At 34.3% G+C, this 23,565-nt stretch overlaps 1 protein-coding gene and 1 long non-coding RNA gene across 3 annotated transcripts in view; one reads left to right on the top strand and one right to left on the bottom strand.

The window, feature by feature from the left end:
• The window catches only part of LOC136039058 (uncharacterized), a 46,165-nt gene extending 35,277 nt beyond the window's left edge, over positions 1 to 10,888 (bottom strand). The window contains exons 1-2 of one of the 2 annotated variants that reach the window (XR_010620370.1): positions 10,534 to 10,888; positions 3,149 to 3,199 (exon numbers count right to left, since the gene is read on the bottom strand). This is a non-coding gene — a long non-coding RNA (uncharacterized LOC136039058). The remainder of the gene's footprint in view (positions 1 to 3,148; positions 3,200 to 10,533) is intronic. The other variant, XR_010620371.1, reaches the window with a different exon arrangement.
• A 1,871-nt stretch (positions 10,889 to 12,759) lies between these two features.
• The window catches only part of LOC136039614 (large subunit GTPase 1 homolog), a 54,592-nt gene continuing 43,786 nt past the window's right edge, over positions 12,760 to 23,565 (top strand). The window contains exons 1-2 of the mRNA XM_065723501.1: positions 12,760 to 12,922; positions 19,776 to 19,898. Of these exons, the coding sequence (XP_065579573.1) occupies positions 12,830 to 12,922; positions 19,776 to 19,898 (216 nt within the window). The 5' untranslated portion in view covers positions 12,760 to 12,829. The remainder of the gene's footprint in view (positions 12,923 to 19,775; positions 19,899 to 23,565) is intronic.

Here is a 23,565-nt window from a genome sequence, read left to right as displayed (position 1 = left end):
TAAAAAACAAGTTTTTTGATTGCAAGGAGCGAAATTAAAACTTAAAATGAACAGAAACTATTCCGTCCATGAAAGGGGTTGTCCCCTCACGCAACGCCCCCTCTTTACGCCAAAGTTTGATTCTTGTCATAACTCTACTTTTTCAAACAATAAAAAAACTTTAGCGTAAAGAGAGAGATGTTGCGGAGGGGACAACCCCTTTCATATACGGATTAATTTCTGGCCGTTTTAAGTTTTAATGTCGCTCCTTATTTGCAGTTAAAAAAAAACTTGTTTTTATTTAATTGCTGAACGTTTTGAATTAATGCATGTTTAGATTTTGGCTCACTGCACATTTGCATTTTAATTTTTTTTTGTTAAATGGTTTTCTCAAAGTTTTGATCGGACGATGAAACTTTCTGATAAAAAGGGGTAGGGGAGGAGGTCTAGTTACCCTCCAGTTTTTGGTTATTTATAAAGGCAACTAGATTTTTTTTCTACAAACTTTTTTTGTACGAACCACAAATAATGTGGTTAGAAGATAATCGAAAGCGAGAATTTCAAGCGACAGGAAGAATCAAATGTGTTAAACATGAAAGCGAAGAAGAAATGATTGTTTAGTTAGCAGGCATGCAAAAGCGAGTATCAGAACATATAAAAAATAAAAGCGAGGAGTAAAGAATTTCGCCTTTGAGGACAAGAGAAAGCGAAGTGAAATTTCGAGTTCAAAACGAAAGTCAGTAATTATGACACCACAGGCCCCTTAGGGCCCAAAACCGCGGTGCTGATCTCGGTCACGTGGTCCTTTAGTCAGGACGCGCAAGGGAGGTTAGGGGAAAACGATTCGGCTGTTTTGCACATCTTTCCTGCTTATTTTCTCCAGATTTCTTCAGGTACCCATTCAGGGCAGGGTTGGTTCCGGCTTAGCTTACAGAGTTAAGCTACTAACTTCCGTCCAAAACCAAATATATATATAGCCTACTCTAAATCTGATGCAATTATTTTTAAAGCATGTCCCGGGAAGATATTTGTCAAGCATTTTGATTCAAAAGGGAATTAAATTGAAAAAAACTAAAAATAAGTAGCGATATTAAAACTTAAACGAACAGAAATTATTACTAATGTAAGGGGAGCTGTCCTCTCCTCAATTCCTCGCTCTTTACGCTAAAATGTGACTTCTATCCCAATTGTTTAAGAATGACTCCTGAAATACACGGTCTGTTTAATAAGCGTAATGAGTTTTTTTGAATGTTCAAAAAAAAACTTTGGTGTAAGGACCTTGTGTGTTTTTCTCTGTATGTCTATCCCTCTCTCTCTTTCTGTGACGGTGTTTCTGTTCGTCACTTCCTCAGAACTAATTACCCTATGTATTTATCTGGCGTTTCAATGAGAGCTGGGATGTTTTGACATTAAAATGCACTGTTTTGAAACATCTCCCTGTCTAAGTACGAAACAATCAGATAACTAATCGTATTAGTTACCTATTACCTGAGGGAGGTTGCTCCATATTGCTTTCTTATTATGAATAGGCTAATAGGCCAAAGCGTTTCTGAAAGTGTTTAAACGATGATTCTATTTTTCGTTAGGGGGGGGGGTATTTACCCCAGAAAATACCCCCATGGCTGATTGATCTCCAATCAATTTTGACTTCTAAAAAAAGGACTAGGCCTACTTCTTTCAGCAAAAAAGTTTTTCTGTTTTTCTGAAGTGCGAAAAAAACAAAGAAGCTTGGGCATTAGCTAAATATAATAAAAAATTGTATATGGCGATTTGAAAAAGAACCACCCAAACATTTAAGTTTTTAATAAAATTATCAATAGAGGAAATTTTTGTGAGAGAATATTTTCATTGGAGGGGGGTTCCCGAAAATATTTGCCGCACGTTGGGATCCCTTGTAATCTTAAAAAGGATCACAACTTAAGTGAAAACAGATCTTTCTTCAAATATAAGTATGCTTAATTCTGAAGGGAATCCACAACTAGAATTTTTTTTTTTATTAGAATGGTCGAATCAAAATTTTGAGATAGCATTCTGCTTTCTATGGCTGTAATGAGAGAAAGGTTAAGATGGCTAGGGCACGCTTTGCAGAACAAGGATGACATATCCTTCTTTTGCTAGCCGTCTAGGGCTAAACAGAAAGGTTGTTATCCACGGTTGGGGCGGGAGGATTTCATAAAGAAAGCTTTAAATGAAATGGGAATTTTCTGAGAGAGTGTAAAGAAGGAAGCTTTGAATAGACTGGGATGGAAGAGGACTGAGCTTAACCGTGTTGGCCTCATGTGGCTTGGTGCTGTGGTAATTTGTTTGTAGTAGAAGTATTATTTTGTTCAGGATAGTTGAAAGGCCGAACAATTATACCTTCGAGATACCACGATCCTCCTGGGAATAGATTTAAGTTATAAATTTTGCCAGTTCCTTACGTAGCCTATTATAGGGTAGTATACATACGTTTTTTGAGTGGGGGGGGATTTTCTGCTAGTGAAATTTTTCACAGGGAGAATTTCCAATGGGAGGTGAGTTTCTAGGGGGTAAATTTATCATGAGAAATTTTACACCAGAGGAATTTGCTAGAATTCTTATACAAAGTTTTACTGTAAAGAGCGGGCGTTGAGGGAGGGACAATCCTTTTTATATACATATCATATGTTATATGGTTTTAAGACATATGTTATATGTTATATGGTTTTAAGATACATTAAATTTGTTTTTAAGCATCTGAAATTCATTCATATAAGGGTCTTCACCTCAAAGCAGCCCAACTTGTTGAAAGCTGTCCAACTTAACAGCTAGATTTTTCAATCTGAACAGGGACGGATCCAAGGAGGGCATGGGGGTGCACCCCCTAATGACATGGTGTTGGATTTGTGGTTGGGACTGCTTGCTCTGGTTTGGGTCTGGACGAAAGTAATTTTTCTTTGTAATTGATTTTAAATAATTTGTTTTTCCATAAATTTTTCAATATTAAGGCTGTTTCTTTTTGCAAACAAGTTTGAAACAAGATTTTAGTCACTTTGTGTGGTCTTTGTTAGATTTTACTGATGTTACATACTGCCAAAATGTATTTAATTAAATTTAGGTTTATCAACGGAATCTATCCGTATTACCTCAAAAGCCAACTGCAAGGAAAAAAAAATTCATAATAACAAGGAGGAGAAATTTAAAATCCTACCTTATTTAGGCTGTCAAAATGATATTTCAGGATTGTGCTGTCACAACGGGACTGAAAAGCAAAATATTTACTTCTTTTTACTGTCAAAAATTTGTTTTCGAGTTTTGCTATGGCACTGAGGCAAAGAAATTGATAGGCTTACCATTACTTTTTTGGCAGTTTTACACTCCCACTCGATTTTGGTTGGATTACTATTTTGCAGAATATTTCCTATAATGCCTTACTTAAAGCAGAGTCAAGTGCAATTAAACGATAATTCTCATGAGCTTCCGGGTTTCCTTTCTTAAAAAGTGGTATAAACAATGATGTCTTCCAAACGCTTGGCCATTGTCCTGAAGTTCAAACCTTATTACAAAGAAGAACAATTGTCGGCATAAAATGGTAAGAAAGTCCTTAAATAACTTTATTGGTATACCATCACCACCCACAGCAGTACCACCTTTTTAATTTCTTAAATACCAACTTAATGTCTTGGCCATACACATCACCCACTAGATCATAATCGTGTTCCCTCATAGGATAAATAACTGTCTCTGGGGTGTGCGCTATCTCCTGAAGATCTACGCAATGACCTTCCGATTTTTTAGGTAATCAGGCCATGAATCAGCTTGTCAGGTAATCAGGCCATGAATCGATTCCAAGAGCTCCCTTTTAAATGCCTCAGTATCTTTATCTGTTAAATCACTTCTAATTCGTTTTTCTGAACCTACTTTTCTAAACTCCACATTGTAGAAATTTCTTACTCGTGGGACGCGGTCCTGAACCTGCCCAACCTTCACATGAAGCTTAATAGCTCTATGATCAGATCCAACTAAAGTTAATGTTCCCATATTAATTGATTCAGGTACAAATTGCGTTTTAATTAGCGCATAATCTACACCACTTGGAGTTGGTCTCGAAAGGCACGTATACTCCCCCGTACCCTTATCATTCCCAAACCTACCGTTTGCAATCATAAGACCATGTTCCCCACAAAGCACCAGGAGCTTTCTTCTCCATACATTTATTTTTGTTTTTTCATCCTTGTTACTTCGTGTTATTCTACAACAAATTGGGACAAAATCACCTAATTCTGGGATCAACACATCTAAGATCTCAGCCTCCATGCCGGTATTCGCATTAAAATCACCCATCAACACGCACTCCAGATCTCTCTAACTTTCTTGTATTAACGATAATTTTTCTTCTATAATTTCCCAAGTATTTTCTCGATTGTACGAACTATTCCGTGGAGGTAAATTAATTGCTTTGGGAGTAAACCCAAAACTAATTGCTTCCCATATTCAAAACAAATATACAGTCAAAGCAAGTTCTCATATCTACTATTAACTCTCCCATAACTTTCAATAGCAGGTGCTTTAACCAAACGCGAAATACCACTCTAATGTTTATTATTTCTTGATACATTACGCACGATCTGTTCTACCAAATACCCAGGGAGAAATGACATGTTATGGCATATTTGAAACAAACTTTGTTCGTTATCTTTCCGGTCTTGTCGGTTTAAAACCATAACCTGTCATCGGATCTCAAATTGCAATTTAGAAGTCTTCAAGTTTAAAAAAAAAATTGGGTTTGTTTATTTTAACTTTAATACCATTTAAGGCTTGCTGGGGGGAGGGGTTGCAAAAAGAAACCTTAAAAAACAAATTAAAACTACGTTTATGTATTTTTAATACGTCTTTTTGTGTTGGAGAAAAATTTTTGGGGGGAGGAGGAGGGTTCTAATCCCTTGATCGTGCTTTATGGATTCAGTATATGAAAGGGGCTGTCTCTTCATCAACGCCCCCACTCCTTACGCTAAAGTTTAACTCTGTCACAGTTCTACTTTTTAAAACAATAGAAAACTTTAGCGTAAAGAGCGGGGCATTGAGGAGGGGACAGCCCCTTTTATGTACGGAACCATTTCTATTCGTTTTAAGTTTTAACGTCGCTCCTTACTTTCAGGGAAAAAAACTTCTTTTTTATTTAATTTCTGAACGCATTTGAATTAATGTAGGTTTTGATTTTGACTCATCGTAACTGAATAATTAAAACAAAATTTGCATATTATTTTTTTGGCCAAATTGTTTTTTCAAACTTTTGATCGGATGATTTTGATCAATAAGGGGCGGGGGAGGTGGCCTAATTTCCCTCCAATTTTTTGGTTACTTAAAAAGTAACCAAATTTTTTTCAAATAAAGCTGGAAAATCCAACATCCCCTTTCTGGAAATGCTCTTCCCTGTGATAAATTCACCCTTTGGTGATGGGATCTTAATGAAATTTGATGTTTGGAAGGATATCGTGTCTCAGAGCTCTTATTTTAAATCCTGACCAGATCTGGTGAAGTTGGGGGGAGTTATAGGGGGAACCTAAAATCTTGGAAAACGCTTAGTGTAGAGGGTTCGGGATGAAACTTGGTGGGAAAAATAAACAGAAGTCCTAGATACGTTATTGACTAACCAGAACGGATCTACTCTGTTTGGGGGAGTTGGGAGAGAGGGTTAATTCTGAAAAATTAGAAAAAATGAGGTATTTTTAACTTACGAAGGAGTGATCGGATCTTAATGAAATTTGAAGTTTGGAAAGATATCGTGTCTCAGAGCTCTTATTTTAAATCCCGACTGGATCCGGTGACATTGGGGGGAATTGAGGGGGGACCTAAAATTTTGCAAAACGCTTAGCGTGCAGAGATCGGGCTGAAATTTGGTGGGAAAAATAAGCACAAGTCCTAGAAACGTGATTGACATAACCTAAATGGGCCCGCTCTCTTTGGGGGAGTTGGGGGGAGGAGGGTGAATTCTGAAAAATTAGAAAAATGCTATATTTTTAACTTACGAAGGAGTGATCGGATCTTAATGAAATTTGATATTTGGAAGGATATCATGTCTCAGAGCTCTTATTTCAAATCCTGATCGGATCCGGTGAAGGGGAAGTTGGGGGGCGGAACCTAAAATCTTGGAAAATGCTTAGAGTGGAGGGATCGGGATGAAACTTGGTGGGAAAAAAGCACAAGTCCTAGATACGGAATTGACATAACTGGAACGGATCTGCTCTCTTTGGGGGGGTTGGGGGAGGGTTAATTTTAAAAATTAGAAAAAATGAGGTATATCAGACTTACGAAAGAGTAATCGTATCTTAGTGAAATTTCATATTTAGAAGGACCTTGAAACTCAGATCTCTTATTTTAAATCCTGACCGGATCCAGTGTCATTAGGGGAAGGGGCCCGAAATCTTGGAAAACGCTTAAAGCGGAGAAATCAGGATGAAACTTGGTGGAAAGAATAAGCACAAGTCCAAGATAGGTGACTGACATTACCGAACCGGATCCGCTCTCTTTGGTGGAGTTGGGGAGGGGGGTAATTTGGGAAAATTAGAAAAAATGAGGTTTTTTAACTTACGAATGGGTGATCAAATCTTAATGAAATTTGATATCTAGAAGGATCGTGTGCTTTAGAACTCTCATTTTAAATTCCGACCGGATCTGGCGACACTGAAGAGAGTTGGAGGGGGAAACCAGAATTCTTGGAAAAAGTGAAAATCGAGGTATCTTACGAATGGGTTATTGGATCTTAGTGAAACGTGCTATATAGAAGAATCTTATGTCTCAGATACTCTATTTTCAATTAGAATTGGATCCGGGGACATAGAGGGCCGGAGGGGGGAAACAAAGATCTTGGAAACCGGAAATCTTGGAAAACGCTTAGAGTGGAGAGATCAGGATGAAACTTGATGGAAAGAATAAGCACAAGTTATAGATACGAGATTGACATAATTGGTACGGATCCGTTCTCTATGGGGGAGCTGGGGGTTGTTAATTTCAAATCCTGTTGTTAACTTCAAATCCTGGCCAGATCTGTTGACATTGGGGGAAGTTAGAGGGGGAGACTGGAATTCTTGGAAAACTCTTATAAATGTCGTAGATACGTGATTGACGTAACCGGACTGGATCCGCTCTCTTTGGGGGAAAAACTTTCCATGGAGGAATTTTTCATGGTGGAAGAAAATTTCCATGAAGGATTTTTTTGCATTTAATAAAAAAAATGAAAAAGTTCTTTCAACTGAAAGTAAGGACCAGCATTAAAACTTAAAACGAGCAGAAATTATTACGCATATGAGGGGTTCACCTTCTCTTAATACCTTGCTCTTTACGCTGAAGTAATTTTAGTAATTTCAACTATTTATTCTACGGCCTTTGTGATTCAGGGGTCATTCTTAAGGAATTGGGACAAAATTTAAGGTTTAATGTAAAGAGAGAGGTGTTGACGAGTGGGCGAAACCCCTCATATACGTATACGAATATAGAAGCTCGTTACGTAAGTTAATACGTAAGTTATGTATATTTTTACTAATAAAAATGTTCGTAAAATTAAAGGTTCTAGTTGCCTTTTTAAGTAACCAAAAATCTGGAGGGTAACTAGGTCTATTCCCTCGCTCCTTTCTTCTCAAAATCGTCCAATCAAAACTATGGGAAAACCATTTAGCCAAAAATATAAATGAATATGCAAATTTTGTTCTAATTATTCATGTGCGGAGAGCCAAAATCAAAATATGCATTAATTCAAAAACGTTCAGAAATTAAATAAAAAAAATTACAAGGTATTTTTAACTGAAAGTAAGGAGCAAAATTAAAACTTAAAACGAACAGAAATCACTCCGTACATGAAAGGGGCTGCTCCCTCCTTAACGCCCCACTCTTTACGCTAAAGCTTTTTTACCTTTTTAAAAAGTAGAGTTGAGAGAAAGTCAAACTTCAGAAGTTCATTCATGTAAACCTCTTCGCCTCAAAGCGGCTCAGTCTTCAAATGAGAGCTACATCTTTCAATCTGAACAGGGGCGGATCCAAGGAGGGCACGGGGGTGCACCCCCCATGACATGGTGTTGGATTTGTGGTTGGGACTTCTTCCTCTGGCTTGGATCTGGACGAAAGTGATTTTTTTTTGTAATTAATTTTTAACAGTTGAGCTTTTCATAAATTTGCCAATATTAAGACTGTTTCTTTTTGCAAACAAGTTTGAAACAAGATATTAGTCACTTTGTATGGTCTTTGTTAGATTTTACTAATGTATAGTAACGCATACCGTCAAAAAGTATTTAATTAAATTTAGGTTTATCAATGGAATCTGTCCGTATTACGGCAAAACCCAACTGCGAGGCGAAAATTTTCATTTTGTAATAACAAGAAGGAGAAATTTAAAATCCTAACTTCTTTAGGTTGTCAAAATAATATTTCAGGATTGTGCTGCCACGTCACAATGGGACTGAAAAGCAAAATATTTACTTCTTTTTACTGTCAAAAATTTGTTTTCGAGTCTTGCTATGGCACTGAGGCAAAGAAATTGATAGGCCTATCATTACTTTTTTGGTAGTCTGTGTTGAGTTTACTTTTTTGCAAAGAGGGGTGGCTTTTACAACATAGCATAGTTGTTTTTTAAGGGATTTATATAATAGAAAGTAAATGTATGAGAAGTACAAAAACTATTAATTTAAGTTTTGGATTTTCTTAAAGTGTTTAAACAATGATTCTATTTTCTGTTCGGGGGGGGGGGTAGTATTTACTCCCAGAAATTACTTCCATGGCTGATTGATCTCTAATCACTTTTGACTTATAAAAAAAGGACTAGGCCTACTTCCTTCTTTGGATATAAAAAAGTTGTATGTGACAATTTGAGAAAGAACCACCCTAACATTTAAGGCCGTGATTAAGTGAACTGATGGAACTCCAAAATCCCATGTTAAATTGAAAATTTATATTTAAAAAGTACTCAAGCATTCATTGGTGGAAGATGCCAATTTTAATATCAGGCCATAGCTTCTTGAAGATGCTACAAAATGCGGAGTAATTTCTATATTACTCCGTGGGAATGCGGAGTAATATACGGAGTAATTTCTGTTCATTTTAAGTTTTAATGTTGCTCCCTACTTTCAGTTAAAAACATTTGTTTTTTGTTTATTTAATTAATACCATAGTTTTATAAATATATATTTAAAATTATCAAAATAAACCAAAAATAAGCCCTTAATAAACATTAATTACAACACAACTATCTAGAAAAGAAGTTTTACAAAGGAAAGTAAAGGATCGTGTTAAACTTAAGACAAGCTTCAACATATTCCTATAATATTTAAAGCTCAATGTTTTGTGAGAAACCAGGATGAAACCACTATGAAACGCATGAAAGACTTGTTTATTTTCGTTTCGTTACGTTTTTCCGAGGAGGAGAAAGGTTTCGGACGGGGGGTACATACCCTTTAGCCCTCCTGGATACGTCTTATTTTTTCCTAGCCTATTTGAATTTAACGGGAAAAGATTGTATTAATTTTCTCACAACCTCCCACATATTTACTTTCTCATTAAAACAGTCTTCTCAATATTTGAACTCCACATTAATTACTCTTTTAAATGCCGGATGACACATGGAAAGGTAATTACGAGTGACATAACAATTCCCCCGGAAGCCGGAACAGCTTTTCGGGATCTGAAAGGAGCATTTGATGAAGTTATAAGGTAGTTTAGCATTCTTATTTTTAATATATTTTTGGAAAATTTATCATGACGGAAATATCGTTAAAGACTGCTTACAAATCCGTAATTTGTTCATAAGTCTTCTTTGTGTTTGTTGAGTTGAGAGATCCCATCTAAGACAGTGTCAGATAACACAATTTAGGAGGTGTAAAATGCGTTTTTAAAATATAGCGGGGGGGGGAATTTGTCGTTCTTTTTCAAAGAAAACACAAATAAAGGCATTTTCAATGAAAATATAAAAAGATCTAGAGGGGGAGTATGGGGCGGTTCCCTTGTCCCTCCCGTAATTGACACCACTGGTCTCAGATTTCTTTTTCGCCTTTCTTCGGGTTTTTAAGAATCATTATTGAGTGTGATCGACAGAACAACAGAATTTGCGATCGCTATATGTCACTTGGTTAATATCAAGTGCCATAAAAACAGATTATTCAAGTGAAAACAAAGAAGTAACCCTAAATTTTTCAAAAATTTCTCATAAATATATTAAAAATAAGAATGCTAAAATACCTTGCAACTTCATTAAAAGCTCCTTTCAGATCCCGGAAAGCTGCATGTAACCTATTTATCACGCCTTTGGTATATTTTCCAAACAACACTTGCAATATAAATAGTTGATTTATCCAAATAGAACCTTTCCTGAGCCCTGCCTGAATATCTATCATATTACTTTGTGAATCTAACCATTTGTCTAACCTAGAACACAATTCCTTGCTAAAAAGCTTACTTACGCTGTAACCCAAATTAATTCGTCTATAACTACTGTGCAATGCCCTACCACCTTTTTTATAAAATTAAAATAGATCTAAACCAATCCACAGCTCAATTAGATTTACACAACAAGTCCGAAAATATTAAACTCAAAATTGGAGTGGTACTCACCCTACACTACTTCCATGCTTTGAATGGAATTCCATCCGTTCCTGGCGACGAGCCTCTCGTCATGATTTTTCATTTCATCAAAATATCCTTCTCTTTTATTTCTACTATCAACTTCTTTCAATGGTAAATCAATTAACTGTTTAAAGCCTCAAACATCTCACTCCTCTGTTACTCACATCAACTTCCTCAAATTTATCATCCAAATATGCGGGGCAAGTTCAAACTGCTGGGAAGAATAAATCATTATTCAAAGTTTCATTTACTCAAAAAAAAATTATTGTTTCCACTTTTTGTTGAAATTATACCCGTTTTCTCTCTCTAGTATTTATAAGAGTATGCTATATTCCAATGTCTGGACTCCAATTATATTTTAGCCTGATGAAGGGTTATAAAGCTCCGATATGTAATTCACGAAATAATGCATTCTCAATCTGACAGAATATTTTTTTTGAAATAATACTCTGCAAGATATCCTTCCATATGTTCTTCTCTTCTACCATAAGTGGGGATGTTATCTCTCACTTCCCTCCATGTCCGTTCTATATTTTGGGTATGGGCTCCTGTTGTAGGGTCAACAAAATTTAGGGTGTGATTGACACGCAAATGCTGAAAGCCATGGTGGGCTAGGCAGTCATAGGCCCTCCAACTGTCACTGATTATTGTTGTACCTAGCAGGATTCTGTCACGTATTATCATATAAAAAAAATATTCCGTCAGATTGAGAATGTATTATTACATGAATTACATATTGGAGCTTTATAACCCTTCATCAGGCTAAAATATAATTGGAGTCCAGACATTGAAATATAGCTTAATCTTATAAATACTAGAGAGAGAAAACGGGTATTTGCCCACCCCTGACCCCCCCCCCCCCAAATGGTGCCTCTGCCAACTCCCCTCAATGTCACTGGATCTGGTTGGGATTTAAAATAAGAGCTCTGAAGCAAAAGATCCTTCTAAATATCAAACTCCATTAAGATCTGATCACCCATTCGTAAGTTACAAATACATCTTTCTAATTTTTTCAAATTTACTCCCCCCCAAAACTCCCCCACAGAGAGCGTATCCGTTATGGTTATGTCAATCAGGTATTTAGGACTTGTGCTTATTTTTCCCACTAAATTTCTGTTTTGCCTCTCTTCAGGTTTCTAAGAATCATTATTGGACCTTCTTGAAGAAATTGACTTTCTCTATGCTGTTATGATTTACACAATAAATGTTATTGAGACACATATAACATAAACCTTACCCAATTGTAGCAACGAATCATAATCTTGAGTGAGAAGCCCCTTAAAAGTTCAAAGTCTTATCTGTATTACCCCTGTCAAAAGCCATTTAAAGATAAGAGGTTTCAAACAGGGGATGCGTTTAAATGCCTACATTCCATTTTGAACTATACCGTAAAAAGTAATAATTGTTTTTCAATGCCGGTGAACTAATTATGGAATATAGTAGCTTAAAAAATAGTGAAAAGTTGAATTTTTCTAAGGTAAGCAAGGATTTACACTTTGAATAGTAATATAGGATCAAATGTGAGCAAAATATAAGCTGTAATGCACAAAAAACTGCGTTATATAGAGGAGGGGGGAGGGGTATAGTTAGGGATCTCAAAATAACTTCCCGGGATATAGCCTACTTTACCCTGTAGACACATCCCTGAAAGTTTCAATTCTCTAGCCCAACAACTTTCCACGATAGCAAGAAGTCAATGGACTAGAATTTTACCGAATATTAACATAACTCTCTAAACTCGGTACTTTTTAAGACAATTTTTTAGGAAAGCAAATGCAAAACTTTAATGGCTTTTAAACAAGTAACTTGTTTAAACAAAACTTAAATTGAAAATAATACTTATTAGAAACAATGCTAGTAATATGGAAGTAGACTTAAATGGCCAACTTGGCCTGTTTGAAAATACCCCACAGCAACACTTTAGCTAGCGAAAGAGCAATTAAATTTTGTGAGTCCAATGCAAAATTTCACATGATTTTTTGAATTTTGAATTTTCCGCTGGTAAATAAAAGCCTTGAACCTTTTTTGTTTTTGGACAGAGGCGTAAATCGCCGCCATCCGACGTATAAAGCATTATGCAGCTTATATCACCAATTTGGACAATGCCTTAAGGAAACGGTTTAAGTATTTGGCCATTATGACCAAATCCTTAAAGGATTTTTACAAAATCCTATGCGTGTGAACCTGGCATTACCCTTTTGAAAACTCGCCGCGTCTGTACTGTGGCTCTGCGCGGTTTGTTGACTATCAAAATCATTAATGAGAAAAGAAGACGAAGAAAATAATGGGTAAAAAACAGCACAGCAATCTTGGGAAGTCACTATTACGTTCTCGCTTCAGTGCTAAAGGAGGGAATCGTGGCTCTAATGAAGGATTTGTATGTTTCCCATCAGCTTGGCCTTAAAATCTTTTGGCAGAGGTTTATTAAGTGTCTCAGCAATGTTTGATAGGACAACTGTCATTCAAATGATAGGTGTACAGCCCTCCCTAGCCTGCTGTATTATAGGCTGTTGGTGGAAATCATACCCCATTGACTGCCTGCTCTTTGTCATGCTATAATATTTGGTAAAATTCTAATTTAACTACTTTGTGCTATCTTGGAAAGGGGTTAAGTTAGGAAAATGCAACTTAGGGATGGGTGTAATGAATAAAATTTATCCTGAGAAGGTATTTTGAAGTACCTATCTCCACTCCTCTCTATAGAGGGCAGTAACATTTGATGACACATGAAAACCCTTTAGTTATGAAATAGAAACCTTGCAAAGCCAATCTTGGTGTAAATATATGAGCACTTCACTACACAAGGACATATTAATTGTTGCCTCATAATATGTAAAATGATCCTAGTTAACATATTTTCCTGGAGGATAACCTCTATCTTCACTTTTTGTTACTACAGGCCTATCCCAAATCTTTCATTCATATTTTTCATGTCTATTCTATTCTCTATGTCTTGCAAATCATTTATCAAAGAAACTTAAAATTCTAGTTTAGTAACTTCTTCCTATCTCAGAAAGGGTTAGATTAGGAAAATGAAGATATTGGGGGGGGGGGATGGATCTACAGGCTAAAGCATATCCTTGGAAGGTATTTTAAAGTACCCTCCTCCACTCCTTCTCCCTCTAAAGGGCCCTGAAATTCATCTACATGACAGTTCTATACCTATTGATATTTTGACAAAACAACATTTTACCTTAATTTTCAGTTACCAGTTGCTTTTTCTCTGCCTTTAGTTCTCAAAATGCAATTTTTGTTATTTGAGTAGAATTCTGATTCATTTCAATGTTTTTTTAAAAATTTTCAAGCAGAAGATCTATTTTGCAAGTTTTCACTTTTATAACACACATATTTTTAAATGTCATCAAAGGTCAGGACCCTCTAGAGGGAGAGGGAGTACAGGTAGGTATTTCAAACTACCTTCCCAGGACAAACTTTAGCCTCTAGACCCATCCCTGAAAGTTTCATTTTCCTAACCTAACCCGTTTCCAAGATAGCAAGAAGTCACTCAACTAGAATTTTACCAAACAAACTTCCAAGAGCCATCTAGCTAATCTAACCTAATTTATTAATATTTTTTTAGTCTTTTATATAGGCTATAGCAGTGATGGTATTTAACTTCATATATAAACTATTTGAAAACAGATAAATACAGTCAAATCTATGATTATTTTTCAAAGTTTTATTAAAAAAAATTATGCAACCGAGAAAAAAGTGATGAAGGTTCTCCTACAGGAAAATATGTTAACTAGGATTATTTTCCATATTATGAAATACAAATGGCTTTCTTAACATGTCTCTTTATCTAATGGACTGCTCATATATTTACAGCCAGACCTTTTGCTTAAATGAAGTAGGTCTACAATAAAACTGTTCTCTGTTTCACAACTTTGCTCATTGCCAATTTATGAGGTATCAAACATCTGCAGATATATTTCTTTTTTAGAACTAAAACCAGAGAAAAAGAAATTGATAACTGAAAATAAAGGTAAAATGCTGTTTTCTTAAAATTTCAATTGGTATAAATCTGTTAAGTAAGAAAATTTCTAAGACTTAGAAATCAGAAGAGGGTTAGCATAGAAGCTGGGCAATATATTCACAGAGTATGTTTTTGGCTGCAGATTCATTACTGAAAGTTTCATTTTCCTAATCTAATCCCTTTCCAAGTTGGCAAAATGTAGCTAAACTATAATTCTACTGGAAACATTTTAAAATTCTGAAAAGTACTTACTAAGATACTTATTTATATCAATCCTACCTCAAATTACCTTAAATTATATTTGCCAAGATCAGGTGATGGTGAATTCCTGTAAATTACTTGCTAGTGGTGGTGTGACAATTTCAATTGATGTTTAAGACCAAATAGACCTTTCAGTCAATATTAGCCCAATATCTGGGTCCTGAACTCAACCCTGGAAGTTCTATTCATTTATATCAACTACTTTTCAGCAAGATGTCCCTAGACTAGCCTAAAATTTTACCCTTAGTAATCAGAAACTTGTATATTACAAATTGCTATTGCATTGCCTTGTTTATGATGATAAGCTAATGATAGTATTTTAAGCTTCTGAAGACATGATAGAGTAAGGGGGAGGGGTTGAAAAACACAGTCAAAGTGGAAGCAAATTTAAAAATCAAATAGATAAAAAATTTCAATATGATGAAGTAAAAGTTTAGCTGTTATAGTCTTTAGTTCAGAACTAGACCGGCTAAAGTGAAAACCATTGTTCTGATTTATATTTTGGTGTTTATTTTTATCAAATATGAAGAAGATATCTAGTTTAAAGTGTTAAAATTCCAATTTAGTTTTTACATCAACCAAGTGATGAGTGTCAAATTTAAGACTTAATGTTTATTTGGTTGAGAAGAGTATGGAGACAAAATTGAGAAATTCTTTACAGCCGTCATCAAAGTTTGAAAAGAGAGCAAATGCTTTGAGCCATAGAGTCTGAGAATTTCAACCTCTGTCCATGGATCTTGAACAGCATTCCTGTCATTGCAAAATGGGGAAGTAACTTAAAATGGGCACCATAACTTTTGATTGCTGACCTAACAAGCCCTCTCCCAATCTTCTAGGATCACTGGCTTGATAGAATCACCCCTGAAAAAACAAACAAACACATAAATGTACATCAGTGATCTTTCTTCTGACAAAAAATATTAAATTCCATATCTTTGTACAAAAGAGCTTCAAACTTCTACAGTGTGATCCTTTGACATGCTGGATCTGATAGTGTAATTTTCATTTAGATGGCTAGATGTTTTGGGAGTTTTATCCTCCTTTTTAAAAATTATGCAGTTTGTTTAAGGTTTGTAACTTTTGATGGGCAACTTTAAGTTTAATAAAATTCATATTTTTTTATCATTATCAAAATCCAATTCTTTTGATGTGCCTATTGTTATCAAAAAATTTTTTTAGAGAGTTTTGGTTACTATTAAACTGCCTCACTCCTTACTTATACTTTGTTTGTTACAACAAATAATTAAAAAAAAATGTTGATATTTTCTCATTAATAAGAATAAACAAGCTGGTGCAATGTGTTTTCTCTCCAGGACAAACATTGTAGCAAACAATGTAGCAAAATTGATTTTCTGCCATTTTGTGGTGTAAAAGGACAACTTTGGCTCAAAGGGTGCTATAAAGCCATCAAATGAAAATTCTGAGATATTATAATTGATGTAAAATTATCAAAGAACTTTCCATTGAGCTTTTCAGTTTCAGAGGCAATGATACCAGACAAGGCAGCAATTGATTCCCGGAATGCACATAGTCCATAGAAAATAAATGGTTAAAATATGCATTTATTTCAAACTTTATTTAACTATGTTTATTAATTTGAGGCTTACTAAAATTATGTACAATAACTTTGCATTATTCTTTCTCAACTTTCATTCTCAAAAACTATACTCTGATATCCAAATTTTCTATCTCTTGGTGAACCTTTAGATGTTTATAGAAGAAGACTTTGGGAAGTGGATTATATTTGGGGATGAAACCATATATTCCTATTCCTACCATCAAAAAGTTGGAGAAGTGGAGGGTTTATCTAGGTGTAGGGAAGAGGGGGTCAAGTAATGCAAAGAGCTTTGTTTTTATTCAAATTTAAATGGCAATTTTTGTCATTTTCCTATTTATATACATCATTTAATGTATTCTTGTTTCTCAAGGGAAATATATTCTTGTTCCTCAATGAAATACAAGGAAAATATCACCCTCTAATTAAATATTGATATTTCAGGCCTCCCTTTTGAAATATAGTTAAAGGTGTTCTTTTTTTCTGGGATTATTATCACTGTTGAAACATTTTTCCTATGAATATTAAACAATATACTCATTCAGGCATCTTCCCCTGTAACGTTCTCTCCTTATGTAAAATTTTGCTTCCAAAGAGAAGGAAAGACAAATAAAAAGAAAACTATATATGAATTCAGAAAAATTCTGCTACTCTAACAAATATATTATTAGTAGTAATTATACCAAAAATTGTGTTTCTGTGAAATATATGTTGCACTATTATAAGCTACGTTTCTGTTGCTCTAACAAAAAGATTGTTAGCAGTAAGTTTACAAGAAATTGTGTTTCTACTAACTAAGGAAAAATTGTAGATTGATTTTTGGTGCAAAATTCAACAAGTTCAAAGAAGTGAAATAAAACTTGCTGATTCCTACTTTAGGGATTAACCATAGAAGACTTGTGTTTTAGAGTTTTGGATTACATTTTTTTGAACTTCAACCCTAAAATAAAATCTTCAAGCCAACCAACTCTTTATTAGAAAATCAAATTGTGTGCACGAAAGTGTCTTGATAAGGTCCTTTACTTGGTTGTATGGCTTATGTAAAATACCAAATATTGCAGTAATTTAGAAATATTATTTATTGCAAAACATTTATTGGAAAACCCATCATAAAAAAAAAGCAAAAGACAGAGCAATAAACAAAAGAAAAAATAGACACTGAGCACAAAGACAAACACTAAAAAAAACACATACACAAAAAAACCATCTTAACTACTCGTCCAATACCAATGACCTGGGATAGTTCAACTTTGCTACTGTAGAATTGAAGATACACCCAAACCAGCAGCATTTATTTTGTCTTTCCTAACCTGAACTGTGTCTGTCTTTGCTAACCTAAGTGCAAACACCAAAAACAAGAAGAAAAATAGAGAATTCTTTTTGCAAGACAGTGGGAAACAAATTAGAATGAATATTTCGGCCCTATGTCCAAGGCCTATCCTCAGCAAGACATAAATATATAAGAAGAAAAAACTTACAACAGGGTTTAAATCAATACAACTAAAATGAAAATGTTCCAAAACAGTCCTAGCATCCTTAACTCAGCAAAGTCCAACCAGGACTGATAAATAAAATATGATGAAATAAGGCAGTTCATTGAAATAAAAGAGAATGATTTAAACCGTATTTTTAATGGCAAACTTGCTTTGTTGGCTGCTGATCTTGTGTTATTTGTGATGGTTTCTGTGTTAATATCTTTTGTTTTTTTTTATATATTCTACAAGATTGCTTTTAATTAAATTTGTGTTTATAGCATTTAGTGAATATTCTCCCAAATCCCTATTTAAGGAAATGCCTTGGTCATTACTAATAAGGGTGGATTCTTCAAAAAGTATTTTTATGACTAGGATTTTCAAAAATATGACTGCTTAAAGCAGAATCAAAAGAAACAGAAGCAATATTAAAATTTGGATTTTTGGTGATATCATCTTTATGCTGTTCTAGGCGATTCTCTAAATTCTGGTGAGTCCTCCCCACATAGAATTTGCCACTATTGCTTGGTATTTGTTAGACACCTCTTTGGTGAATAACTGGAGTTTTATCTTTACCAGAATTTAGGAGGTTTATGATTTTCAAACTATTGGTAAATACAGCACATATTATTTTATGTGCTGTATTTTTTAAGATTCCTTGTGATTTTTGGCGTATATGGGAGGTAAATTATGTTTGAGGGCTTATTGGGGTTCTAACATGGTAAGTTATTGTGGATTTTATGGGAATGTCTTTTCAGTCTATGGTTAATTGTATTATTAATAAATTCAAGAGGATACCCAGTTCCAAAAAGTATATCCCTGATAAAGTCTAGTTCTGCTGGGATGTAGGAATCAGAACAAGTTTTTAGGGCGTGATTGATAAGAGGGATTGCAACATTTCTTTTAACTTGTAGGGGGTGGTTTGATTTAAAATGTAAATATCTATTGTTTTGTTTTGGTTTTCTGTAAATAGTAAAATTGAGTTTATCTAAGCTACAAATAATAGCACATCTAGGAATAAGATTTTGTTTTCAATTCTAGGGTAAACCGGAAATTCCTATCATATGTATTAAGATGATCTAAAAAAAAAACCTAGGTTCTTTTTCTGCATAGTTCCAAAGTGAAATTACGTCATCCATGTATTGTTCCCAAAATATATGCTTCAGGAAATATGAATTTAACACCCAATTTTCAATATGCTCTACATAAATATACACCAGCAGCCTGGAGAGAGGCGTGGCCAGGGGTAAGCCATTTATTTGCTGGTACAAAAAATTACAGAATTGGAAATATATTGAATACTTGTTACAAAGTTTAACCAAGGTCATTTAGACATTGCAGTTTAATCCTGTTGCTGAGTCTTCTATGAAGTGATAATTTTTGTTTATTTTATTTTCTAATAATTGCTCAGATACTGCTACATCAATATTTGTATACATAGACACAATGTCAAAACTACTGCTAATTGTATTTTATGAGATATTTATGTTTTTTGTGTTTTTCAACTAAATCTACCAAAGGTTGTACATAACCAATTTCCAATATTGGAGGCGGGGGCTTTTGTACAAGCGATGATGGACCTTAAAGGAATGCCTTAGAATCAATAAAATTTAGTGATCTAAAAATGAAATCCAATGGTCCTGAAGTGTTGAGTGTTGACATCCCATATATCCTATTTGTTGATTAAAGAATTAACTAATAAACTTAAGTATAAACAAATTTACAATTTAAAAAAAGGCTATGACGAATTGAATATTTAATTTTATCTTAGATAGATAATGTTATGTTTTATAGAGTTTGATTAAATCATGTCTAGCCTGAATTCATCTAAACATTGATCTCTGCCAGCTTTTCATGCATATGATTGATAGAACAGTGCATCAGACTCACTTTTTACCCTCCCTTTTCCTTCCGCTCAAGGGGACAGGCTAGTGACAAGGAGGATTACTAGCATTTCTTCTTTCAGCTTCATTCTGCTGAGTTATCAGATGGATATGACTGGGGAAGGTTAAATTTGCAGTCAGTGACAGAGCAAAACCATCTTGATGACTTTCTTGCTACAGCTGAATTGGCTGGTACTGAGTTTGTGGTAAGTAGCTGTTCCACCACCTTTTTATGTTATTCCTGTTTAAGTAAACAAGAATATTCTGCCATAAAAAAAAAAAAAACGAAAAGTAAACTCTGTTTCAATGGTGGATTAGCTGGTACTCAGCATATGGTAACAATTCAGCAATAATTGTTATTTTAATTAATTCAGGGTTTAAAAAAGAAGGATTGCTAGTAAAGTATATGAGAATATTTTTTTACGGTTCATTTGGGTTTATTTAATAAAAGAACATTTTAATGAAAAAATCGTAATTATTGCTTTGGTATTTGAATAAATAATCCCTAATAGGCTACCATTTTTGAAAGACTCAAAGAAGCTCCTGTATTTCAGCTGCTGTGAAGCAGATTCCACGCTTTATCACATGGAAAGAAAGTTCAGACCACACTATTGGAGTAACTGAAAGATTTTATGCCTAATTGTTGGCTTAAATCTAAGACAAATAAACTAATCAGGTTTTTATGCTCTTTTTAGAGGCTCAAAATATGACTCAATAGCAACAGGTAGATAAAACAGTTGGCAAAAAAGGCAGGGCAATACAACAAAGAATGTGATTGGGTCATGAAAATACTTAATTAACATCAGGCAATTGAACTCAAGAAATTTTTAACCCGGAAGCATAGGATATTAGTCTCTCTGCCACAACTGAATTGCAGCAATGAGTTTCTATTGATAGCCTCACTGTGCTTTACCCACCTTCATTAAGCTCAGATCAATTGGTATTAAACTATTTTTGTAGCCTTTGTTACTTTATTTTATGTTTCTGTATTAAACTTTTAATGTTGGTTCGAAAAGTCATTTTTGCTGAAAAGTATTGCCTTCTTTGTATTTGATGTGGTAACACTTGCACTTAAATTTATTTATAATTTCTTTTCTTCCTCTAATTTTTATATTGGTAATTTATGTATATATTATTACATTTCTTGTAATTCATAATTTCTGATGCGTGGGTAATTATTCTCCTATGTATGGATCTTCTCTAAGTAACAACTGTATCCTGACAGTTTAGGCAAATCTTGTGCCTTGCTTTGTTTAATACCCATTCCAGTCATTTTTGCTAAAAACCCATTGCATAAACCCACTCCAATTGTTAAAAGCAGGTCCAAAATTGAAAAAGCAATAAATAAAACATCGAATAGCTGCAAAGACCACACTGCCTTTCCATCACAAACACCAAAAACAAGAAGAACAATAGGGAATTTATCAAGACAGTGGGAAGCAAATTAGAATGAATATTTCGGCCCTATGTCCAAGAGCCGTCCTCAGCAATACAAAAATATATAAGAGGAAACAACTTCCAACAGGATGAAATCAATAAAACTAAGAAGAACAATAGGGAATTTATCAAGACAGTGGGAAGCAAATTAGAATGAATATTTCGGCCCTATGTCCAAGAGCCGTCCTCAGCAATACAAAAATCTATAAGAGGAAACAACTTCCAACAGGATGAAATCAATAAAACTAAAATGAAAAATTTTCAAAACAGTCCTAGCAGCCTTACTTCAGCGAAGTTGAGACCTGGTTGAACTTCGCTGAGGTAAGGATACTAGGACTGCTTTGAAAATTTTTCATTTTAGTTTTATTGATTTAATCCTGTTGTAAGTTGAATACTGTACGTGAATACCTGCGTAAATGAAAATAGGGGAACTCCCTCTTTAAAAATTTACGAATAATAACCCATCTAAAAAAAGTTCGAAATTTTAGCCTTGAAATATAAATTTTGTTTTGCCTTTTTTTAATTTCAAAATTTGCGTAAGTCATTTATGTGAAGTGTATGTTAAAAGCAATAAAATACAAGGAAATTGCTGTGGAACAAGAGTAATAAAAATATAAGTTGAGTCAAACTTAAAACGAACAGAGTTGAAATGAATAATTGAGAAGAACTCGAAATAACAGATATTGCTGTGAATGAATATAGATGTTACTATGAAGCCTAAAAAGAATAAAAATTAAAAGGAATAATCAATTTAAGTTTCAAATCAAAAGAAATTACTGTAAATACTTAAAATACTTTCGGGGTTAAACCCCAGAAACGCTTGGATGTTATTTGCGCTTTACTGAAAACAATATGTATTTCCGGCAATATTTTTTTATTTATCATAACATTATAAACAACTACAACAAAATTAAAGTGTTCATCAGTATTATAGTAAAGGAAAAAGTTATTTCTTAGAATAAATACATCTGTGACTTTTAATAAAGTTTTAATATTATAGACGGATAGTTTTTTGTTACTATTAGTTCTTTTTGAGTCCACCCCATTCAAAAATATAGAAACTTCATAATTAATAAAGCTTTTCAATTTATGAATTAGTGGTTCAATAAATAATTTGCCAATTGATTTTATGGATAATTTAGGGAATACTATCTTTGGTTTTGCCATCAAAACTGCACCAATTATATTTTAGCCTATAAGGTTTTTACAAGCCATGTTTTCCCGCCTTCCTCAGCTTAGGGTGTTCTACTTGTAGTACGAAACTCGTGAAATTCTGGCGGATATCATTGCGGGTGACGCGGACGAAGGAAGGTAAAAGACATCCCTAATACTATCTTCGGTTTTGCCATCAAATACCGGCGTAAATGAAGGGTGGGGAACTCCCTCTTTAAAAATTTACGAATAATCAACCTTTCTCAAAAAAAGTTCAAAATTTTAGCCTGTTCAACATAAATTTTGTTTTACTTTAAATTTTAAAATTTGCTTAATTTATTTATGTGAAGTGTATGTTAAAAGTAATAAAATGCAAGGAAATTGCTTTGGAACAGGAACAGCATATTTTGAGACTGCCTTTAAGAAGTGTATCATCATTATTTTTTTTTGTTTTGTTTTAAAATATAAACGATTTTTAGGATTTGGCATTTGACATGTTTTGAGAGGCTGATAATCACTTTATTTGATATATGGTGAAAAATAGAGTCTTTGTGTTTTGGTGTTGTCTATGTAATTGAATTATTTATGAAAAAAAGCAGTAACTAATATTTTAAGCTACAAGTGTCAAAACAAAACACTACAAGTGTCTAGGGCACATCTTTTTCTGTGGTTATTTTATTTGGAAGGAGTTGTTGTAGAAACTTTGGAGGTAGCTCATTCAACTGAAAATTTAATATTCTAGTGCCCCTTTCAAGAGTAAAAAATGATTGATGTGCAACCAGCAACCTCCTTAGGCTCTCTTTGCTAGTGTGCCACTTTTTCCAGAATGTTTACAACACTGGGTGATATGAAATCTACATTCCCTGGGGTAAGGACTTTGAATCATGAAAGAATGATACCAATGACTGGTTGAGGGGGGGTGACTGGCACCCTATTGATAGGAATAATTTCCGCCTGCTCCCATTTATAACTTTGCTCTTTACTTGTATTAAATTAAGTAAACAAGTTTTTCAATTAAAAGTAGAGCCATGTAAAAACTTTTGGCGCCCAGAATTGTTCGGGTTATTATGGTGGCTGTGCTTCTCTGTGTAGCCTCCTTGTCTGTCGACTAATCACCATCTTTTGGGGTCCTTGCGGCTTTGAAACACTCCATGGTATTGATTTTTGATCTTCCTAGCGGACTCAAAACTTTTTGGCTTTTTCAAAAGAGCTAAACAAGGGAAGCGTTGGATCCTGCTACATTTTCCCCGCAATTTAAGAGTAAAAATTGTGCCTAATATTCTG

This window comes from Artemia franciscana, chromosome 19 (genome assembly GCF_032884065.1).
Source record: "Artemia franciscana chromosome 19, ASM3288406v1, whole genome shotgun sequence".
Lineage (NCBI taxonomy): Eukaryota > Metazoa > Arthropoda > Branchiopoda > Anostraca > Artemiidae > Artemia > Artemia franciscana.
This window is presented reverse-complemented; position numbering and strand designations above follow the sequence as displayed.